Genomic DNA, 18,195 nt, shown 5'->3' on the forward strand with positions numbered 1-18,195 from the left:
AGGCTCGCTGAATGGATACAGAAACAAGACCCATATATATGCTGTCTACAAGAGACCCACTTCAGACCTAGGGACACATACAGACTGAAAGTGAGGGGATGGAAAAAGATATTCCATGCAAATGGAAATCAAAAGAAAGCTGGAGTAGCAATACTCATATCAGATAAAATAGACTTTAAAATAAAGAATGTTACAAGAGACAAGGAAGGACACTACATGATGATCAAGGGATCAATCCAAGAAGAAGATATAACAATTATAAATATATATGCACCCAACATAGGAGCACCTCAATATATAAAGCAACTGCTAACAGCTATAAAAGAAGAAATCGACAGAAACACAGTAATAGTGGGGGACTTTAACACCTCACTTACAACAAGGGACAGATCATCCAGACAGAATATTAATAAGGAAATACAAGCTTTAAATGACACAATAGACCAGATAGATTTAATTGTTATTTATAGGATATTCCATCCAAAACACAGCAGATTACACTTTCTTCTCAAGTGCACACAGAACATTCTCCAGGATAGATCACGTCTTGGGTCACAAATCAAGCCTCAGTAAATTTAAGAAAATTGAAATCATATCAAGCATCTTTTCTGACCACAACACTATGAGATTAGAAATCAATTACAGGGAAAAGAACATAAAAAACACAAACACATGGAGGCTAAACAATACATTACTAAATAACCAAGAGATCATTGAGGAAGTCAAAGAGGAAATCAAAAAATACCTAAAGACAAATTACAATGAAAACACAGCAATCCAAAACCTATGGGATGCAGCAAAAGCAGTAATAAGAGGGAAGTTTATAGCAATACAATCCTACCTCAAGAAACAAGAAAAATCTCAAATAAACTATCTAACCTTAAACCTAAAGGAACTAGAGAAAGTAGAAAAAACAAAACCCAAAGTTAGTAGAAGGAAAGAAATCATAAAGATCAGAGCAGAAATAAATGAAATAGAAACAAAGAAAACAATAGCAAAGATCAATAAAACTAAAAGCTGGTTCTTTGAGAAGATGTACAAAATTGATAAACCTTTAGCCAGACTCATCCAGAAAAAGAGGGAGAGGACTCAAATCAATAAAATCAGAAATGAGAAAGAAGTTACAACAGATACTGCAGGAATACAAAGCATCCTAAGAGACTACTACAAGCAACTCTATGCCAATAAAATGGACAACCTGGAAGAAATGGACAAATTCTTAGAAAGGTATAACCTTCCAAGACTGAACCAGGAAGAAATAGAAAATATGAACAGACCAATCACAAGTAATGAAATTGAAACTGTGATTAAAAATCTTCCAACATACAAAAGTCCAGGACCAGATGGCTTCACAGGTGAATTCTATCAAACATTTAGAGAAGAGCTAACACCCATCCTTCTCAAAGTCTTCCCAAAAACTGCAGAGGAAGGAACACTCCCAAATTCATTCTATGAGGCCACCATCACCCTGATACCAAAACCAGACAAAGATACTACAAAAACAGAAAATTACAGACCAATATCACTGATGAATATAGATTCAAAAATCCTTAACAAAATACTAGCAAACAGAATCCAACAACACATTAAAAGGATCATACACCATGATCAAGTGGGATTTATCCCAGGGATGCAAGGATTCCTCAATACATGCAAATCAATCAATGTGATATACCATATTAACAAATGGAAGAATAAAAACCATATGATCATCTCAATAGATGCAGAAAAAGCTTTTGACAAAATTCAGCACCCATTTATGATAAAAACTCTCCAGAAAGTGGGCATAGAGGGAACCTACCTCAACGTAATAACGGCTATATATGACAAACCCACAGCAAACATCATTCTCAATGGGGAAAAACTGAAAGCATTTCCTCTAAGATCAGGAACAAGACAAGGACTCTTGTCACTATTATTCAACATAGTTTTGGAAGTCCTAGCCACGGCAATCAGAGAAGAAAAAGAAATAAAAGGAATACAAATTGGAAAAGAAGAAGTAAAACTGTCACTGTTTGCAGATGACATGATACTATACATAGAGAATCCTAAAGATGCCACCAGAAAACTACTAGAGCTAATCAATGAATTTGGTAAAGTAGCAGGATACAAAATTAATGCACAGAAATCTCTTGCATTCCTATACACTAATGATGAAAAATCTGAAAGAGAAATTAAGGAAATGCTCCCATTTACCACTGCAACAAAAAGAATAAAGTACCTAGGAATAAACCTACCTAGGGAGACAAAAGACCTGAATGCAGAAAACTATAAGACACTGATGAAAGAAATTAAAGATGATACCAACAGATGGAGAGATATACCATGTTCTTGAATTGGAAGAATCAGTATTGTGAAAATGACTCTACTACCCAAAGCAATATACAGATTCAATGCAATCCCTATCAAATTACCAATGGCATTTTTTACAGAACTAGAAAAAAAAAAATCTTAAAATTTGTATGGAGACACAAAAGACCCCGAATAGCCAAAGCAGTCTTGAGGGGAAAAAAAGGAGCTAGAGGAATCAGACTCCCTGACTTCAGACTATACTACAAAGCTACAGTAATCAAGACAGTATGGTACTGGCACAAAAACAGAAATATAGATCAATGGAACAGGATAGAAAGCCCAGAGATAAACCCATGCACCTGTGGTCAACTAATCTATGACAAAGGAGGCAAGGATATACAATGGAGAAAAGACAGTCTCTTCAATAAGTGGTGCTGGGAAAACTGGACAGCTACATGTAAAAGAATGAAATTAGAACACTCCCTAACACTATACACAAAAATAAACTCAAAATGGATTAGAGACCTAAACGTAAGACCAGACACTATAAAACTCTTAAAGGAAAACATAGGAAGAACACTCTTTGATATAAATCACAGCAAGATCTTTTTTGATCCACCTCCTAGAGTAATGGAAATAAAAACAAAAATAAACAAACGGGACCTAATGAAACTTAAGAGCTTTTGCAAAGCAAAGGAAACTACCAACAAGACTAAAAGACAACCCTCAGAATGGGAGAAAATATTTGCAAATGAATCAACGGACAAAGGATTCATCTCCAAAATATATAAACAGCTCATGCAGCTCAATATTAAAAAAACAAACAACCCAATCCAAAAATGGGCGGAAGACTTAAATAGACATTTCTCCAAAGAAGACATACAGATGGCCAAGAAGCACATGAAAAGCTGCTCAACATCACTAATTATTAGAGAAATGCAAATCAAAACTACAATGAGGTATCACCTCACACCATTTAGGACAGGCATCATCAGAAAATCTACAAACAAAAAATGCTGGAGAGGGTGTGGAGAAAAGGGAACCCTCTTGCACTGTTGGGAATGTAAATTGATACTGCCACTATGGAGAACAGCATGGAGGTTCCTTAAAAAACTAAAAATAGAATTACCATATGACCCAGCAATACCACTACTGGGCATATACACAGAGAAAACCATAATTCAAAAAGACACATGCACCCCAATGTTCACTGCAGCACTATTTACAATAGCAAGGTCATGGAAGCAAACTAAATGCCCATCGACAGACGAATGGATAAAGAAGATGTGGTGCATATATACAATGGAATATTACTCAGCCATAAAAAGGAACGAAACTGGGTCATTTGTAGAGACGTGGATGGATCTAGAGACTGTCATACAGAGTGAAGTAAGTCAGAAAGAGAAAAACAAATATCGTATGTTAACGCATATATGTGGAACCTAGAAAAATGGTACAGATGAACCAGTTTGCAGGGCAGAAATAGAGACACAGATGTAGAGAACAAAAGTGGCGGGGCGGGGGTGGGGGTGTGATGAATTGGGAGATTGGGATTGACATGTATACACTGATGTGTATAAAATGGATAACTAATAAGAACCTGCTGTATAAAAAAATAGATAAAATAAAATTCAAAAAATAAAATAAAATAAAAATAAGCCAAATATAGTATGGGCACTGAGGCTTTTCCCTTCTCTGTAGCCTCCCCAATCTGTTACCCTGAAAGGGCCTTTTCCACATCTAATTAACCAATAGCTGCTCTCAGGAAAGGATCTCATCCACCACTCCTTGGGAATATAACACTTAAGAATTCAGTGTATCATTTATTGTCTTGAAAAATGATAATAAACTTCTTGAAATTTATGACCTGGATATCTATTCATTCTCAGAGGGAATTATCATGTGTTTACTAAAATATAAATGTTTTAGGCTGAAAATAAAAAAGCCCTGAACCTGATAGATTCACTGGTGAATTCTACCCAACATTTAAAGAAGAATTAATATCAATCCTTCTCAAACTTTTCCCAAAAGATTGAAGAGAAGGGAACACTTCCTAACTCATCGTATGAGGCCAGCACGACCCTGATACCAAAGTCAGACAAAGACACAGCAAGAAAAATACAGATCATATTCCTTATAAACACTGATGCAAAAATCCTCAACAAAATGCTAGCAAACCACATTCAGCAGGATTATACATCATGATCAAGTGGAATTTATTCCTGGAAGGCAAGAATGGCTCAACATTCAAAAATCAATTTAATTTACCACTTCAAACGAATGAAGGAGGAAGAAAAACTACATGATTATCTCAATCAATGCAGAAAAAGTATGAAAAAATTCAACACCCTTTCAAGATAAAAACACTTGACAAACTAGGAATAGAAGGAAGTTACCTGAACATAATAAAGAAACATATATGAAAGACCCACAGCAAACATTATACTCAATGGTGAAAGACTGAAAGCTTTTCTTTAAGGAACAAGACAAGGATGCCCACTTTCACTACTTCTATTCAACAGAGTGGTGGAAGTCCTAGACAGAGCAATTAAGCAAGAAAAAGAAACAAAGGGCATCTAAATTGTAAAGGAAGAAGTAAAATCATCTAAGTTCACGGAAGATATGATTTTATATGCAAAAAAATCCTAAAGATTCCACACACAAAAAACCTGTTAGAACTAATAAATGAATTCAGCAGAGCTGCAGGACAGAAAACCAACACAGAAAAATCAGTTGTACAGTTGACCCTTGAACAACATGAGTTTGAACTGCATGGGTCCACTTACATGCAGATATTTTTCAATAATAATTACTACAATACTAAACGGTCCATGGTTGGTTGAATCCACGAATGCAGAAGAACCACAGACACGGAGAGCTGACTATAAGTGATACACAGGTTAATCCCCACGTTGTTCAAGGGTCAATTGTATTTCTATATACTATCAATGAACAATCTGAAAAGGAAATTAACAATTCCATTTTCAATAGCATTAAAAATAATAATATACTTGGGAATAAAATTTAACCAAGCACGTGAAAGATTTGTATTCTGAAAACTACAAAATGTTGCTGAAAGAAATTAGAGGCAAAAAAAAAAATTCTGTGTTCACAAACTGGAAGACTTAATATTGTTAAGATGTCAATACTACCCAAAGCAATCTACAGATTCAATGCCATCCCATCAATATTCCAATGATGTTTTTTGCAGAAATAGAAAAATCTATTCAAAATTCATGTGGACTCCCTAGGGACCATGAACAAGACAGTCTTTTCAACAAATGATGCTGAGAAAACTGGATATCCACATGCAAAAGAATGAAATTGGATGCTTATCTAAACATCACATACAAAAATCAACTCAAAATGGATCAAGGACCTAAATGTAAGGCCTAAAAGTATAAAAATTGTAGAAGAAAACATAAGGCAAAAGCTTCATGACATTGGATTTGGCAACAATTTCCTGGATATGACAAGCAACAAAAGAAGAGATAGACAAATTGAACTTCGTGAAAAATTTTAAATGTTGCATATCAAAAGACAATATCAACAGAGTAAAAAGGTAACCCACGGAAGGGAAGAAATTATTTACAAGTCATTTATCTTGTAAGGAATTAATACCCAGAATATATAGAGAACTCCTAAGACTCAACAACAACAGCCCAATTCAAAAATGGGCAAAGAACTTGAATAGACATTTCTCCAAAGAAGATATACAAATGGCCAATAAGCACATGAAAAGATGCTCAACATCACTAATCATTAGGGAAATGCAAATCAAAACTACAATGAGATACCACCTCACACCCATTAGGATGGTTACTAAAAAAAGATAAAAACCCAGAAAAATAACAATGTTGACAAGGATTTCGAAAAACTGGAACCCTTGTACACTACTGGTACAAATGTAAAATGGTACAGCTGTTACAGAAAACACAATGGTGGTTCCTCAAAAAATTAAAAATAGAATTACCACATGATCCAGCAATTCCACTTCTGGGTATATACTGAAAAGAACTGAAAGCAGGGTCTCAAAGAGATATTTTGTACACCCATGTTCATAGCAGCATTATTCACAACAGCTAAAAGGTGGAAGCAACCCAAGTGTCCATCGATCGATGAATGGATAAGCAAAATGTGGTATATACATACAATGGAATATTATTCAGCCTTAAAAATAAAGGAAGGGCTTCCCTGGTGGCGCAGTGGTTAAGAATCCATCTGCCAATGCAGGGGACACGGGTTCGAGCCCCGGTCCGGGAAGATCCCACATGCCATGGAGCAACTAAGCCCGTGCGCCACAACTAATGAGCCTGCGCTCCAGAGCCCACGTGCCACAACTACTGAAGCCCCTGCGCCTAGAGCCCGTGCTCCGCAACAAGAGAAGCCACCACAATGAGAAGCCCATGCACCACAATGAAGAGCAGCCCCCGCTTGCTGCAACTAGAGAAAGCCCATGCGTAGCAACGAAGACCCAACACAGCCAAAAATAAATAAATAATTTTTAAAAATAAAATAAAATAAAATAAAGGAAATCCTGACACATGCTACAACATGGATGAACCTGGAGGACATTATGCTGAGTGAAATAAGCCAGTCACAAAAAGACAAATACTGTATGATTACACTTATATGAGGCACCTGGAGTAGTCAAAATCAGAGACATAAAGTAGAATGGTGGTTGCCAGGGTTGCAGGGAGGAGGGAATGGGGAGTTATTGTTTAACGGGTATAGGGTTTCAGTTTTACAAGATGAAAAGAGCTATGGAGATGATGGTGATGATGTACCACCGAACTGGACATTTAAAAGTGGTTAAGATGGTAAATTTTATGTGTATTTTAATCACGATGTTTTTAATTGTGGGGAAAAACATCATAATACAAGTTCACGCCAATCAGAGGGCAAAAAATTTAAAGGGTGACAAAACCAGGTATTGGTAGGTATGTTTCTTTCACTGCTGATTGGAGTATAAAATTGATACAATGTCTCCGAAGGGCAATTTGACAATAATGTAGTGAAGGTGAATGTGCAACTTGGTACTTCCATTTCTGGGAATATATCCTGAAAAAATTCTTGCACATGAATAGGGAGAGAGATACAAACTGTTCACTGCAGCACTGTTCATAATAGCAACACAATGCAAGCAACACATCACAATCAATTAGGAATGGATATATATTGCAACTACCAGTTAAAATAAACTAGATCTTCATATACAGAAATGGGGGAAACAGATGAACCAGTTTGCAGGGCAGAAACTGAGACACAGACATAGAGAACAAACGTATGGACACCAAGAGGGGAAAGCAGCGGGTGGTGGGGGCGGGGGGGTATGATGAATTGGGAGATTGGGATTGACATGTATACACTGATGTGTATAAAATGGATAACTAATAAGAATCTGCTGTATAAAAAAATAAATAAAATTACATTTAAAAAAAAGTAAGTTGCAGAATCACTGTACATTATGGTACTGTTTATGTAAATGTTTGAACCATACATTACTTTGGGATGCCTGCCTATGTAGTAAACGTGTAAAAATACAGAAGCAGTCATCTTCGGGGAGGGAAAGGAAGAGGATCAGGATGGAGTACAAAAGAGGGGTACATTTGTGTAACTTTTTATTATGTTAAATCTGAATGGTGGGTACATAAGTGTTTATGTGTATTACTATGTGTTTGTTAGATGTTTAAAATATTTCACTAAAAACAATAGTAAGAGGACTCAAACATGAGTCTTCCGGGAACTTTTCTTCCAGATTTATTTCATCTGGCAATATTCCAAGTCATGTTACAGTTAATAGTAGCATTTTGAGCTATGCCTAATTAGTTTAATAGTTTTCTAAAGTAATTTATTACCCTTCAAAGTTTGTTAATTCATGAAAAAATAATCTTTGAAGGACACTGTTCACAACATTTTTTAAAGTACTTACCCAATAAACAGAGATAGTTGGGTTCAGTTAATCTGGATAGTTTTGTGACCTGATTCAAGATGTTGTAAAGCTCTGTTGGTTCACACAAAACCAAACCAGTCATCCTACAGGGAAGAATCAATCATATAAAAGCTTAGTGCATCTTTCTATTTTAGTTGAATGACCACAAAGTAAGATAATTAAACTCTTTCTTAACATGCCTTCAAACAAAGGTGAAAATAATCATGAACGTGATCAGGGAAAATTCCAAAATTTATAGTGAAATGTGTGTAGGGGAGGTAAACATTGCACACAACATATCTGAACCATATAAATACAAAGCAGGCTGTAAAATAGTCACCAATTCACTCTTTCTTTCCGTAAATAATTACCGAGCACTTACCACATGCCAGGCACTGGAAATAACTGTGGTAAACTAGACCTACCCTCATGAAGGTTACAGTCTAGCATGGAATGCAGACATTGAACAAAAAAATACATTGTAAGTAGGAAAAGCGTTATAAAAGAGTCAGCATCCAGTGTCATGGGAGGTGCTAATAGGAGGGCCTCACCTAGCTGGGATCAGAGAAGGGCTGTCTGAGATGTGATTGCTAAGCTGAGACAGGAGGTTAGGCAAGACCTAGGCAGGTGGAGGAGAGAGGGAGGATGGAGGAGGTAGGAACTGAGAACAGGAGGGAACTTAGTACCTGAGAGATTTCAAAAGGAGCCTGGTGTGGCAACAGTGGGAAGAGAGTAATGAGTGAAGACCCTGGGGAGGCCGACGCAGGTGCCCTTGTGAGGGGCCTGTAGGGTTATGATGAAGATCATGATGGTCTTTGGAAGGAGGAGAATGGCTCACTTGTACTGACAGAACTGCCCAGCCAGCCTGGGCTCTGGCTCCTGATTACAGGGCTGCTCTTGGGACACTGGTTCCTTGGCACCACTGTCTCTGGTGCCCCATGGACACTGAGGGGGAAGGCTGGGCCTGTGCAGCAGCTTCCAGCAGGGAGGCTACCTTTTAGCTGGGCTGGGGGCAGCCAGAAGCCCTCTGAAGGCCAGTCAAGTCCGGGGGTAATCCTGCTCAAAATAGTTAGGGTTCCCTTCAGAATTACCAGAACAATGCTCCCCAGAAAGGCTAACCCCTGGACTTGGGCCCTGGATCCTTCTCACTTCCTCAAGGACTTCAGCTCTCAGCCTCCCCTCCAGCATCATCAGTTTCACCCTCCATACAGGTCATTCCTAGTGGCACGCAAACATCCTCTGTACCAGTCTCTGTTCTCCTTTACAGCCAAGACTTCTCAAAAGGGTGGTGTTGACACTGCCTCTATTTCCTCACCTCCAAACTCTAGGTCCAAACCCCTGCTGTGCCACCTACTATTGGCTGCCTGACTTGGGGGAATAATTAGCCTCTCTGTGCCTCAGTTTCCACCTCTGTAAAATGGGGGTAAAAATAGTATTGCCATTTCGGTAAAACAAGGATAATAGTACTTGTTGTGTGTGGAATAATTACACATGTAAGACATTCTGAGCAGGGAGGAAGTGTTCAGTAATTGTTAGCTATTGGTACAACCTTCTCCCCTGGAACTTCTGACCCCAAACCACAGAAACTGCTCCTATCAAGGTCATCAAAAATACTCATCTTGCCTAATCCACTAGTCATCTCTCTTTGTGCTCAAACATGGAGCCTCAGTAACCCAGCTGAGCGCTCCTCCTTCCCCAAACACTCTCCACTCCCAGGACACCCCACTCTCCAGGCTTCCCTCCTACCTCTCAGACAGTTCCTGCTCTAACTCTCTCCATGAGAATGCCCTTGGGCATAGTCATCTCTTTTCTTCTCTATCTACACTCTCACCCTGGCACAGAGCTTCTCAACCTCAGCACCACTGACATTTGGGGCCAGATAATTCTTTGTCGTGGGGCCGACCCGTGCATTGTAGGATGTTCAGCAGGATCCCTGGCCTCCACCCAGTAGATGCCAGTAGCAACCCCACCCTCCAATTATAACCACCAAAAATGTTTCCAGACTTCACCAAATGTCCCCTGGAAGAGGGGCAAAGTCACTGTCAGTTGAGAACAAGCATCTAAGACCTAGAGTCTAGGTGATTCATCTAGTCCCTTGAATACCCCCTGTATAATAACGACTCCCCAACTATGGCCCCTACTTGACCTCTCCACTGAGCTCCAGACTCCACTTGGACACCTGATGGGCATCTCAAATAAAACACGGCCAAACGAGAATGTTTAAATTACACGTGCCCATACCTCCAATATGTCTTTTAGTCTTCCCTGTCTCAGTAAACAGCACCATTTAGCCACCTAGTTACTCAAGGTCACATCCCTAATCTCTCTTTCCCTCAGGCCCTCCCATCCAATCTATTAGCTCTGCTACTTAAATATATTCCAAACCCAACTCCAGGGCTAGCACCCTAGACCAAGGTACTAGCATCTCTCTCCTGAGGATGCAATACTTCCCAGCTGGGCTTCTTGCTTTCTCCCTACAGTCTAATCTTCACATGGCAGTCAGGGTGATCTTTGCAAAATATGAGTTTATCTTCACCTGCATTATTGCACTCATTTGTTTGCTTGTTTTATCATCAGTCTCCCCACAGTGGAATATATGGCTCCTGAGGGTGCGGACCTTGCCCTTCTTGTTCACTGCTGTGTCCTCACCCAGTGCCCAGGATTTCTGATGCAGACTAGTGCTCAGTAAGCATGTGTTGAATGACTACATTATTACTAGTCACCATTCCTGCCCTCACCAATGGGGCCATCCTGACCTGAGGCCATACTTCTAGATGCTACATAAAGATCCCTCCTAAGGACATCCCAACTCGTACCCCTAGGTCCTCTGCCTCTGAAAGTCCTGATCTCAGGCCATTCTGGAGGTGGTGAGCATAGGGGAGAGAGGATGGGTTTTGTGTCTAGTCCCACAACTTTGTTAAGCCAACCTAAAAGCTAGCTCCTAAACTATCTGGTCTATTGCTCAGAGCCCATCCTCACACTCCCACCCGCTGTCCCATTACAACCTCCATCTCTTTATTCACTAGCCAAGGGATTGTCTCTGGGCGTTCAGGTAAAAACCCAGTCCATGGGCTTCCCTGGTGGCACAGTGGTTGAGAATCTGCCTGCCAATGCAGGGGACACGGGTTCGAGCCCTGGTCTGGGAGGATCCCACATGCCGCGGAGCAGCTGAGCCCGTGAGCCACAACTACTGAGCCTGCGCGTCTGGAGCCTGTGCTCCGCAACAAGAGAGGCCGCGATAGTGAGAGGCCCGTGCACCGCGGTGAAGAGTGGCCCCCGTTTGCCACAACTAGAGGAAGCCCTCACACAGAAACGAAGACCCAACACAGCCAAAAAATAAATAAATAAATAAATAATTAAAAACAAAAAAAAACAAAAAAAAAAACCCAGTCCAGCCCCAGCAATCAACTCCTTCAGACATCTCCTTCCCAAAGGGGGCACTCTCCCTTGTCAAGCAAGAGCTGCCTCACTGGGACTTCCCTGGTGGCACAGTGGTTAAGAATCCGCCTGCCAATGCAGGGGACACAGGTTCGAGCCCTGGTGCAGGAAGATCCCACATGCCACAGAGCAACTAAGCCCACGCGCCACAACTACTGAGCCCGCGTGCCACAACTACTGAAGCCCACGCGCCTAGAGCCCGTGCTCTGCAACAAGCGAAGCCACTGCAATGAGAAGCCCGCACACCGCAGCGAAGAGCAGCCCCCACTCGCTGCAACTAGAGAAAGCCCGCGCGCAGCAACAAAGACCCAACGCAGCCAAAAATAAATAAATAAATTTATTTTAAAAAATAAAAAATAAAAAAAGAGCTGCCTCACCTGCTGGTAAACTTCAGGAGGGTAAGTACAGTCCTGAACCTAATGGCACACTTCTGAGAGAAGACGCATCCCTGTGAGCTGTGATGAGGAGGGCCACCAGCCCAGGTGGGTGGAGGACTGGACGTAGCTAACAGCCCTTTCAGCACTACTCCAAATTCTAAAAGGTGTAAGATGTTCTTGGCTCCACCATTTGGGCCCTAAGAATATTTTGATGTTGAGCTTTTATACAGAACCATTAAACAAATGTTGATGAGGTTTTGCAAAAAGTATTTTTCTTAGATGAATTCCACTAAGCCAATTTAATCCCTTAATTGATTTTCTATATTTCACAGTTAACCAATTCCAATTTTTTCACTTTCAATTTTGTTTAGCCAAAATTATTTTTCCCAAGATCAAGTCTTGTTTCCCTGTGAATTTTACAATAAATATCTGATTCCTTAGTCAGATTCTTATTGTATCGGATTTTACCGAGTATGGTTTCTGCCACTGTGAGTTTCATTTGTAATGATTATTTCTACCAAGTCTCATTTCCTGGTGATCTATTCAAAACAGTGGAGCCAGGATGGCAAGTTTAAGACATCCCCCTTTGGGCTCTTTTAGCACAGCACAGCTCTTAAGACACTTTCAGGGCATTTAGCGCAATAGTTCTTGCAAGGGTGATGGGGCAGGCAGGTGGGAAGGGAGGTCAAAGGGAGCACCTCCTGGGGATCTGGCTTAATAGGGTGAGAGGATACCAATCTTCCTATGAACTGACCTATCTGGGAAATCCACACAGATTTTTGGGTGGCAAGGAGCCACCTACTGTCAGAAGAGCAGGGTGCCAGCACAGGCCTCGTCTCTGCACACTGGACACCCACCAGCAGTAAGGTTCTTCACCCTCCCTGTAATGACCTGGCCTGAACTTCAACCTAGGGGGCTTGTGTGGGGCTCTCTCTCCGGGTCCAGACACAGCTGGGCTGGCGAGCTCAGCTCCAGTGAAAGACCGTGTCTATCTTTTAGAAGGGATGTTTCATTAGGGGTCATCATGGCCTGAGACTAAGGGAAAACTGGCCAGATCCAGGCCTTCTTGCCTCCTTATTCTTGACCAATTCCATTCTGACTGATGGCGTCACTGTCAGAGGCTGGGCCTGACCCCATCCTTCTCACAGGCATTCCAGGGTACTGAGAGCTTGGTCTAGTGCTCAGGCCCAGACAGTCCAGGTGGACACAATTGATGGGCATTTGCTTCTAGTGGAAAAGAGGCATCACTCAACGCTCCTGGAGAAGTCAGACCGTAAGCTTTACTCTGGGTTCCTGGCTCAGGCTGACCAGGGACCAGAGGACTGCACAGATATGCGTCAGGGTCCACAGCCAACCCCACTATGCCCTGGTTCTGTGTGGGAAACTGAGGCTGTGCCAGGATGACCCAGGCTTAAATACAGTGACGGGCATCAATGCTCTCACCTGTAAACTGAGGCAATAATACACACTGCAAAGGCTGTAGGAATGTTATGTTGAAATAACAAAAATAAATTGCCCAGAACTGGGCCCAGCACAGAGCAGGAGCTTAGGAAACAAGTTCCTTTACTCCTACTTTCTCTCTCTTTTCAATTTCGTCTAGGAGCCTCCGGATGTCCAGTAGACAGAAAGCACCATTCAGAGAATCTCAGGCCAAAGACCAGAGCGGGAGCTGGCCAAGTTTGTAAGCAGGGGGGATCCAGTGATGCGGCCTGAGGGTCAGGCTCCTAAGGGATCTGGTATAGTCTTTCCTCAATCCCAACCAGACACCTTCCTTGTGGCCTGAACCCTGACAAAGCCAGAGGACACAGTCACAGGCCGCAGCACCCCAGAGCTGTGGAGGCTGCAGAAGTGGTCCTGAAACCATTTCTCAGCTCAGAGAAGCTCCAGGTCCTGTGGCTAGTGAGCACCAGTATCTCCAGAGGCCCAGACCCAGCCACCACATCCCTGTCCCTTGTCTATCTTGCCTTCATTCCCATGGCCCCAAACCTAGGCCCACTACACCCCCAAGAGGTACCTTAGTGGTCCTGGGAGGGTGACAGGCCTACCCATGCAGTAATTCACATGTCAAAGGTAGCGGCTGGCGAACTGCTACACAAAGGCTGTGTGGCCACCAGGTCTGGTCTCACCTCCTCCAACTCTGTCTCCAGCACTTGTTTCTCCTCTGCTCAACTGGGCTAGTGCCCCACCTTCTGCACCTGACATGGGTTCCTGGACATGACCAACCTCTGGACTCAGCTTTGTTCTCACTTCCCTGACCTCTGGCTGGCCTGGAGGACTGCAGGCTTTGCTCCCGACTCAGATCTGCCACCATCGGCGACTCTCAGCTCTTGGGAGCTCCTTGCCAGCAGCTTCTTGCTGCCTCTGCTGTCACCAGTGCACCATCTCCTAGTTGCTCTGCTGGCACGTATCTTGGAAAACCACACCCTTTGACTTCCAGCGGGGCCACAACTGAAAGTTAAGCTATATATCTAAACAGTTCTGTTTTAAAATTTTATGTCCCCATTTCCCGATATTCTAGAGACCCTAGAGGAAAATAAAGAAAACTCTCATGCAGGTGGGATGATTACCACCTTTCTAATTCTTCATTTTATCTCCAGGGATATGAAAGGAAAGATTTGAAATACTGCACTTTGAGGTACGATTTTAGGGTTGAAGAGAAGGTAGGTTAGCATAGAATATGTGCACCTAAGAGCAAAAATCTGACGGCTCGACTGTGGCCTCAGCCTATTGTAAGGAACAAAATGGTCAGTATAGGCACACGTGTGCGGCTTGTGTGGGGGTGTGGCAAGGAGGACATCGATGTATTTCTATACTGTGTATAAAAACATGCAATGAAGAACTATTGAAATTAATCTATGATGACAGAAGTCAGGAAGTAGCTGTCTGGGGGACTGGGGCATAAGGGAACTTTCTGGAATAATGAAAATGCTTCTATAGCTTGTTTTGGGTGGTGGTTAGAAGACTGCAAATTGTCAAAACTATCCAACTGCACACTGAAGATCTGTATACTGTACTGTATGTAAACTATATGGCAATAATTGTTTTTAATCCCCCGTATAGAACCATGTGTTTATGTGTTCAAGGATACAAATGTGTGGGTGTGTGACCCACCTGTACACCCATGAACTTGGTGTGGGGTCTGGGCTGTGAGAAGCCACATGAGCTTGGGCACACAGAAAGGACACACTGCAGACCTTCAGCTGGGCCCCCAGAGCCGCTAACGAATCCTTTTCTCACCGTTCCTGATTTTCCCAGCATTTCCCCAATGGCTACAACTGTTATCCAAACCTCCTCACCATGCAGCAACTTCTCTCATTTTCTAGGTCTTGCCTGGGAAGGCTAAGGCCACGGGACGCAAACTGCCCTACCTCACCAACTGCCCACTGGGTGCCCTTCAAGCTTCTTCCCAAAATCAAAGGGATAAGTGTCCTCTGACCTCATCTTTTCCCACCTAATCCTTTTCTCTCTTGACTTTTAGCATCTCAAAGCTCTTCACCTCTATCACAGCCTCTTTCTCCCTGATTTCAAATATTCACAAGTCTCAGCTTTCTTGAAGCAGTTCAGGAAACCAGAAAGAAAACCCCTGGAATAGCTTGGCCTGTGCCCTCTGAAGCTTGTGCAGGCACAGAGGCTGGTGGTGGGCCCCCGCCTGGAAAAATCGGAGGCTGGTTAGCTGTTAGCAAAGAGCGGCAGCTGCATCTGAAGCAGCCTACACCCCCAGAATTTGTTGGGGTGAAGGATACCTGTGTCTCTTGTAGACCAGATGTGGGCCAGGCAGGAGAGAGGGCCAACTAGAAGCAATCTTAAAGGGACTTTGCCCAAGAGGGCCACTTGGACAGACAATGGACCAATCCCAGGTACCGAAGGATTCCAGAAAACCAGGGTTGAGGGAGCAACTGGAAACAGCAAGGCTGAGGTGTAACCACCCAGGTCAAGGGAACTGCAGGTAAGAGAGACCCACAAAAGCACCACATGGAAGTGTCAGCCACAAACTCCCGTCAAGCTCAGAGAATTCTTACTAATGCCAAATGGACCTTTCCTACCCCTATCTTTATTCTCACAACCCCCCTCCACCAACACTGATCGGCCTGAAGCCTCAGTCTTCAGGGATGAGGGGTAGTGAGGAAGTAAGATGGAGAAATGGAGAAGTCAACCACTCTCCACTCCCAAGGTGGGAGCCTGAAGCAAGCTCAAGAGGGGAAGGGGAGAAGCTTTAACATTGAATTAAAGTTCAGAGTTTTGACTATTAACGTGAACAGGACATTTAGGCTATTGCAACAAATCTGTCCCAGTGGCTAGATGTAATCCAAGGGCAAGCAAAGATTTAAAGGAGGAACGGGGATGAAGACATACAGCCATTTTCTGACTGCACTAGGCTTCCTGAATGAGGCCGTGCATGTTCACTGTAACAGTTACACTTGCAAAGCAGGGCATGGTGCCTGGCACAAAGTCAATGCTTGATACAGTAGCTGTAAGAGCGTTATGAACCATTTTGCGATTTAAAGGGAAGCAACTAGGAGCTGAATGTGAGGACGTTTTTCTAACAGTCAAGTGGCTGGGATGGCCCAAGTAGAGGACTTGGGAGGTAGTGATTCCCTGCTGTGGAGATGCTGACAGGGGCTGACTGACTTGGCAGGGATGGGGAGGAGTTCCAGCCCCAGATGTGGGAGTGAGCATATGAGAATGTGACTCTAGCTTCTCTCCCTTGGCCTCAACTCTCCCCTCTATAGGGATGACTTCAGCCCTGGCCTCTCTCGGGGGTTTCACAATCCCATATTTCCTCTTGGAGTAATTCCCCAAGTGTCCACTGATATTTCTATATGGACAACTCCCCATCACTTCCAATGCAGCCCATCTAAAACAGAGCTCTTTACTTTTTCTCCAGCCAGCTCTCCTTCCACACAACCCCTGAATTCCCTGTTTCTGTACACATATACTTCTCTCAGGCTGGTTTCCCACATCACTTCCATTTGTTTCTTAAACCCAGATGGGCACAAACGCTTATCAATTCTTCCCTCTCCCTCATTTGGCCCCGCTTCACCATTTCTAAAACCATCACCGTAACTCAGATATTTATCATCTCATTAGATAGCCTCCTGAACAATCTCCCTGCCCTGCACATTTTTCCCTTGGAATCTTTAACATGCCAAAGTCAGTCTAATCTTCCTCAAACACAGTTCTGGTGGCATCACAAAAGCCTTTGATAAACACCTGCTTCCCGAGGAATAAAATACAAACTTCTCAGCTAACATTCGTTAAGTCCTGCACAATCTGGGTTTTCCAGCCTCGCATCTAAAACCACTCAACTCTCCCAAAATTCAGAAACCCACTCTCAGTCTGGTCAGGTGCTGGACAATAAAGAGATGAAAGAACCTGACTGTAAGATGCTTTCAGGTCTAGTGGTAAGATAGAGGGGTAAATAATCAGAGAGAACACAGTCAGTGATAAGATAAAGAATACTGTTTGTCCTCATGTCCCCTCTCCAACAGAAATTATCTGTTCACCGTCCCTTCCTCCAGGTTTTCCTTTGGGCTCTTTTCCCTTTCTTTCTCATCTGGACACTTACCATTGTTAAACGCCCAACTCCTAGTGCCCCCCCTTTGGGAGATCCAAAGCCCAGGCAAGGATCTCTCCCTCCTGTGGAGAATAGTCCCACTGAGAAACTCATGCTCTTCCTTTACATCTCAGCTTAGACGTTTCATCCTCCAAAGCCCTCTCTTACACGGCCCCCACCTCCACCCCAAATCTGGGGTAGATGGACCTCCTTTGTGTTCCCACAGCCCCTCATAATTCTCCTAGTGTTGGCCATATCATGCTGCTTGCAGTTTACCTGTCTCCCCACTAGACTCTGAGCTCCCGGAAGGCAGAAAATGTCTGCATCTCGTTCATAGTTGAACACCCAGCTCCAAGATTGGACTGGCACATCTTAGTAGCTCAATAAACAAGGTAAAAAAAGGAGGGAGAAAAGAGTAAGCCAGTCACCATGCACTCCCTCCTATGGATAGGTTCTTCAGCACCTGTGCTAACTGTTCTTTTCACCGCTGGTTCCCCGACCACTGTTCCCAGGGAGGCGGTCACTGGTCCCCCCACTGGGTTTGTACACTCCTCTAAGGTTAACAACCTGCAACACACCTACCTGTCCCACGTGACCCTGAA

General features: G+C 42.8%; 1 protein-coding gene across 3 annotated transcripts in view; it reads right to left on the minus strand.

Annotated features, from left to right (window-relative positions):
- Positions 1–18,195, minus strand: part of STYXL1 (serine/threonine/tyrosine interacting like 1) — a 63,782-nt gene that overhangs the window by 41,570 nt on the left and 4,017 nt on the right. For all 3 annotated transcript variants that reach the window (XM_036825263.1, XM_036825264.1, XM_036825262.1), the window contains exon 2: positions 8,225–8,328. In XM_036825263.1, the coding sequence (XP_036681158.1) occupies positions 8,225–8,327 (103 nt within the window). In that variant the 5' untranslated portion in view covers position 8,328. The remainder of the gene's footprint in view (positions 1–8,224; positions 8,329–18,195) is intronic.

This window comes from Balaenoptera musculus, chromosome 15 (assembly GCF_009873245.2).
Source record: "Balaenoptera musculus isolate JJ_BM4_2016_0621 chromosome 15, mBalMus1.pri.v3, whole genome shotgun sequence".
NCBI lineage: Eukaryota > Metazoa > Chordata > Mammalia > Artiodactyla > Balaenopteridae > Balaenoptera > Balaenoptera musculus.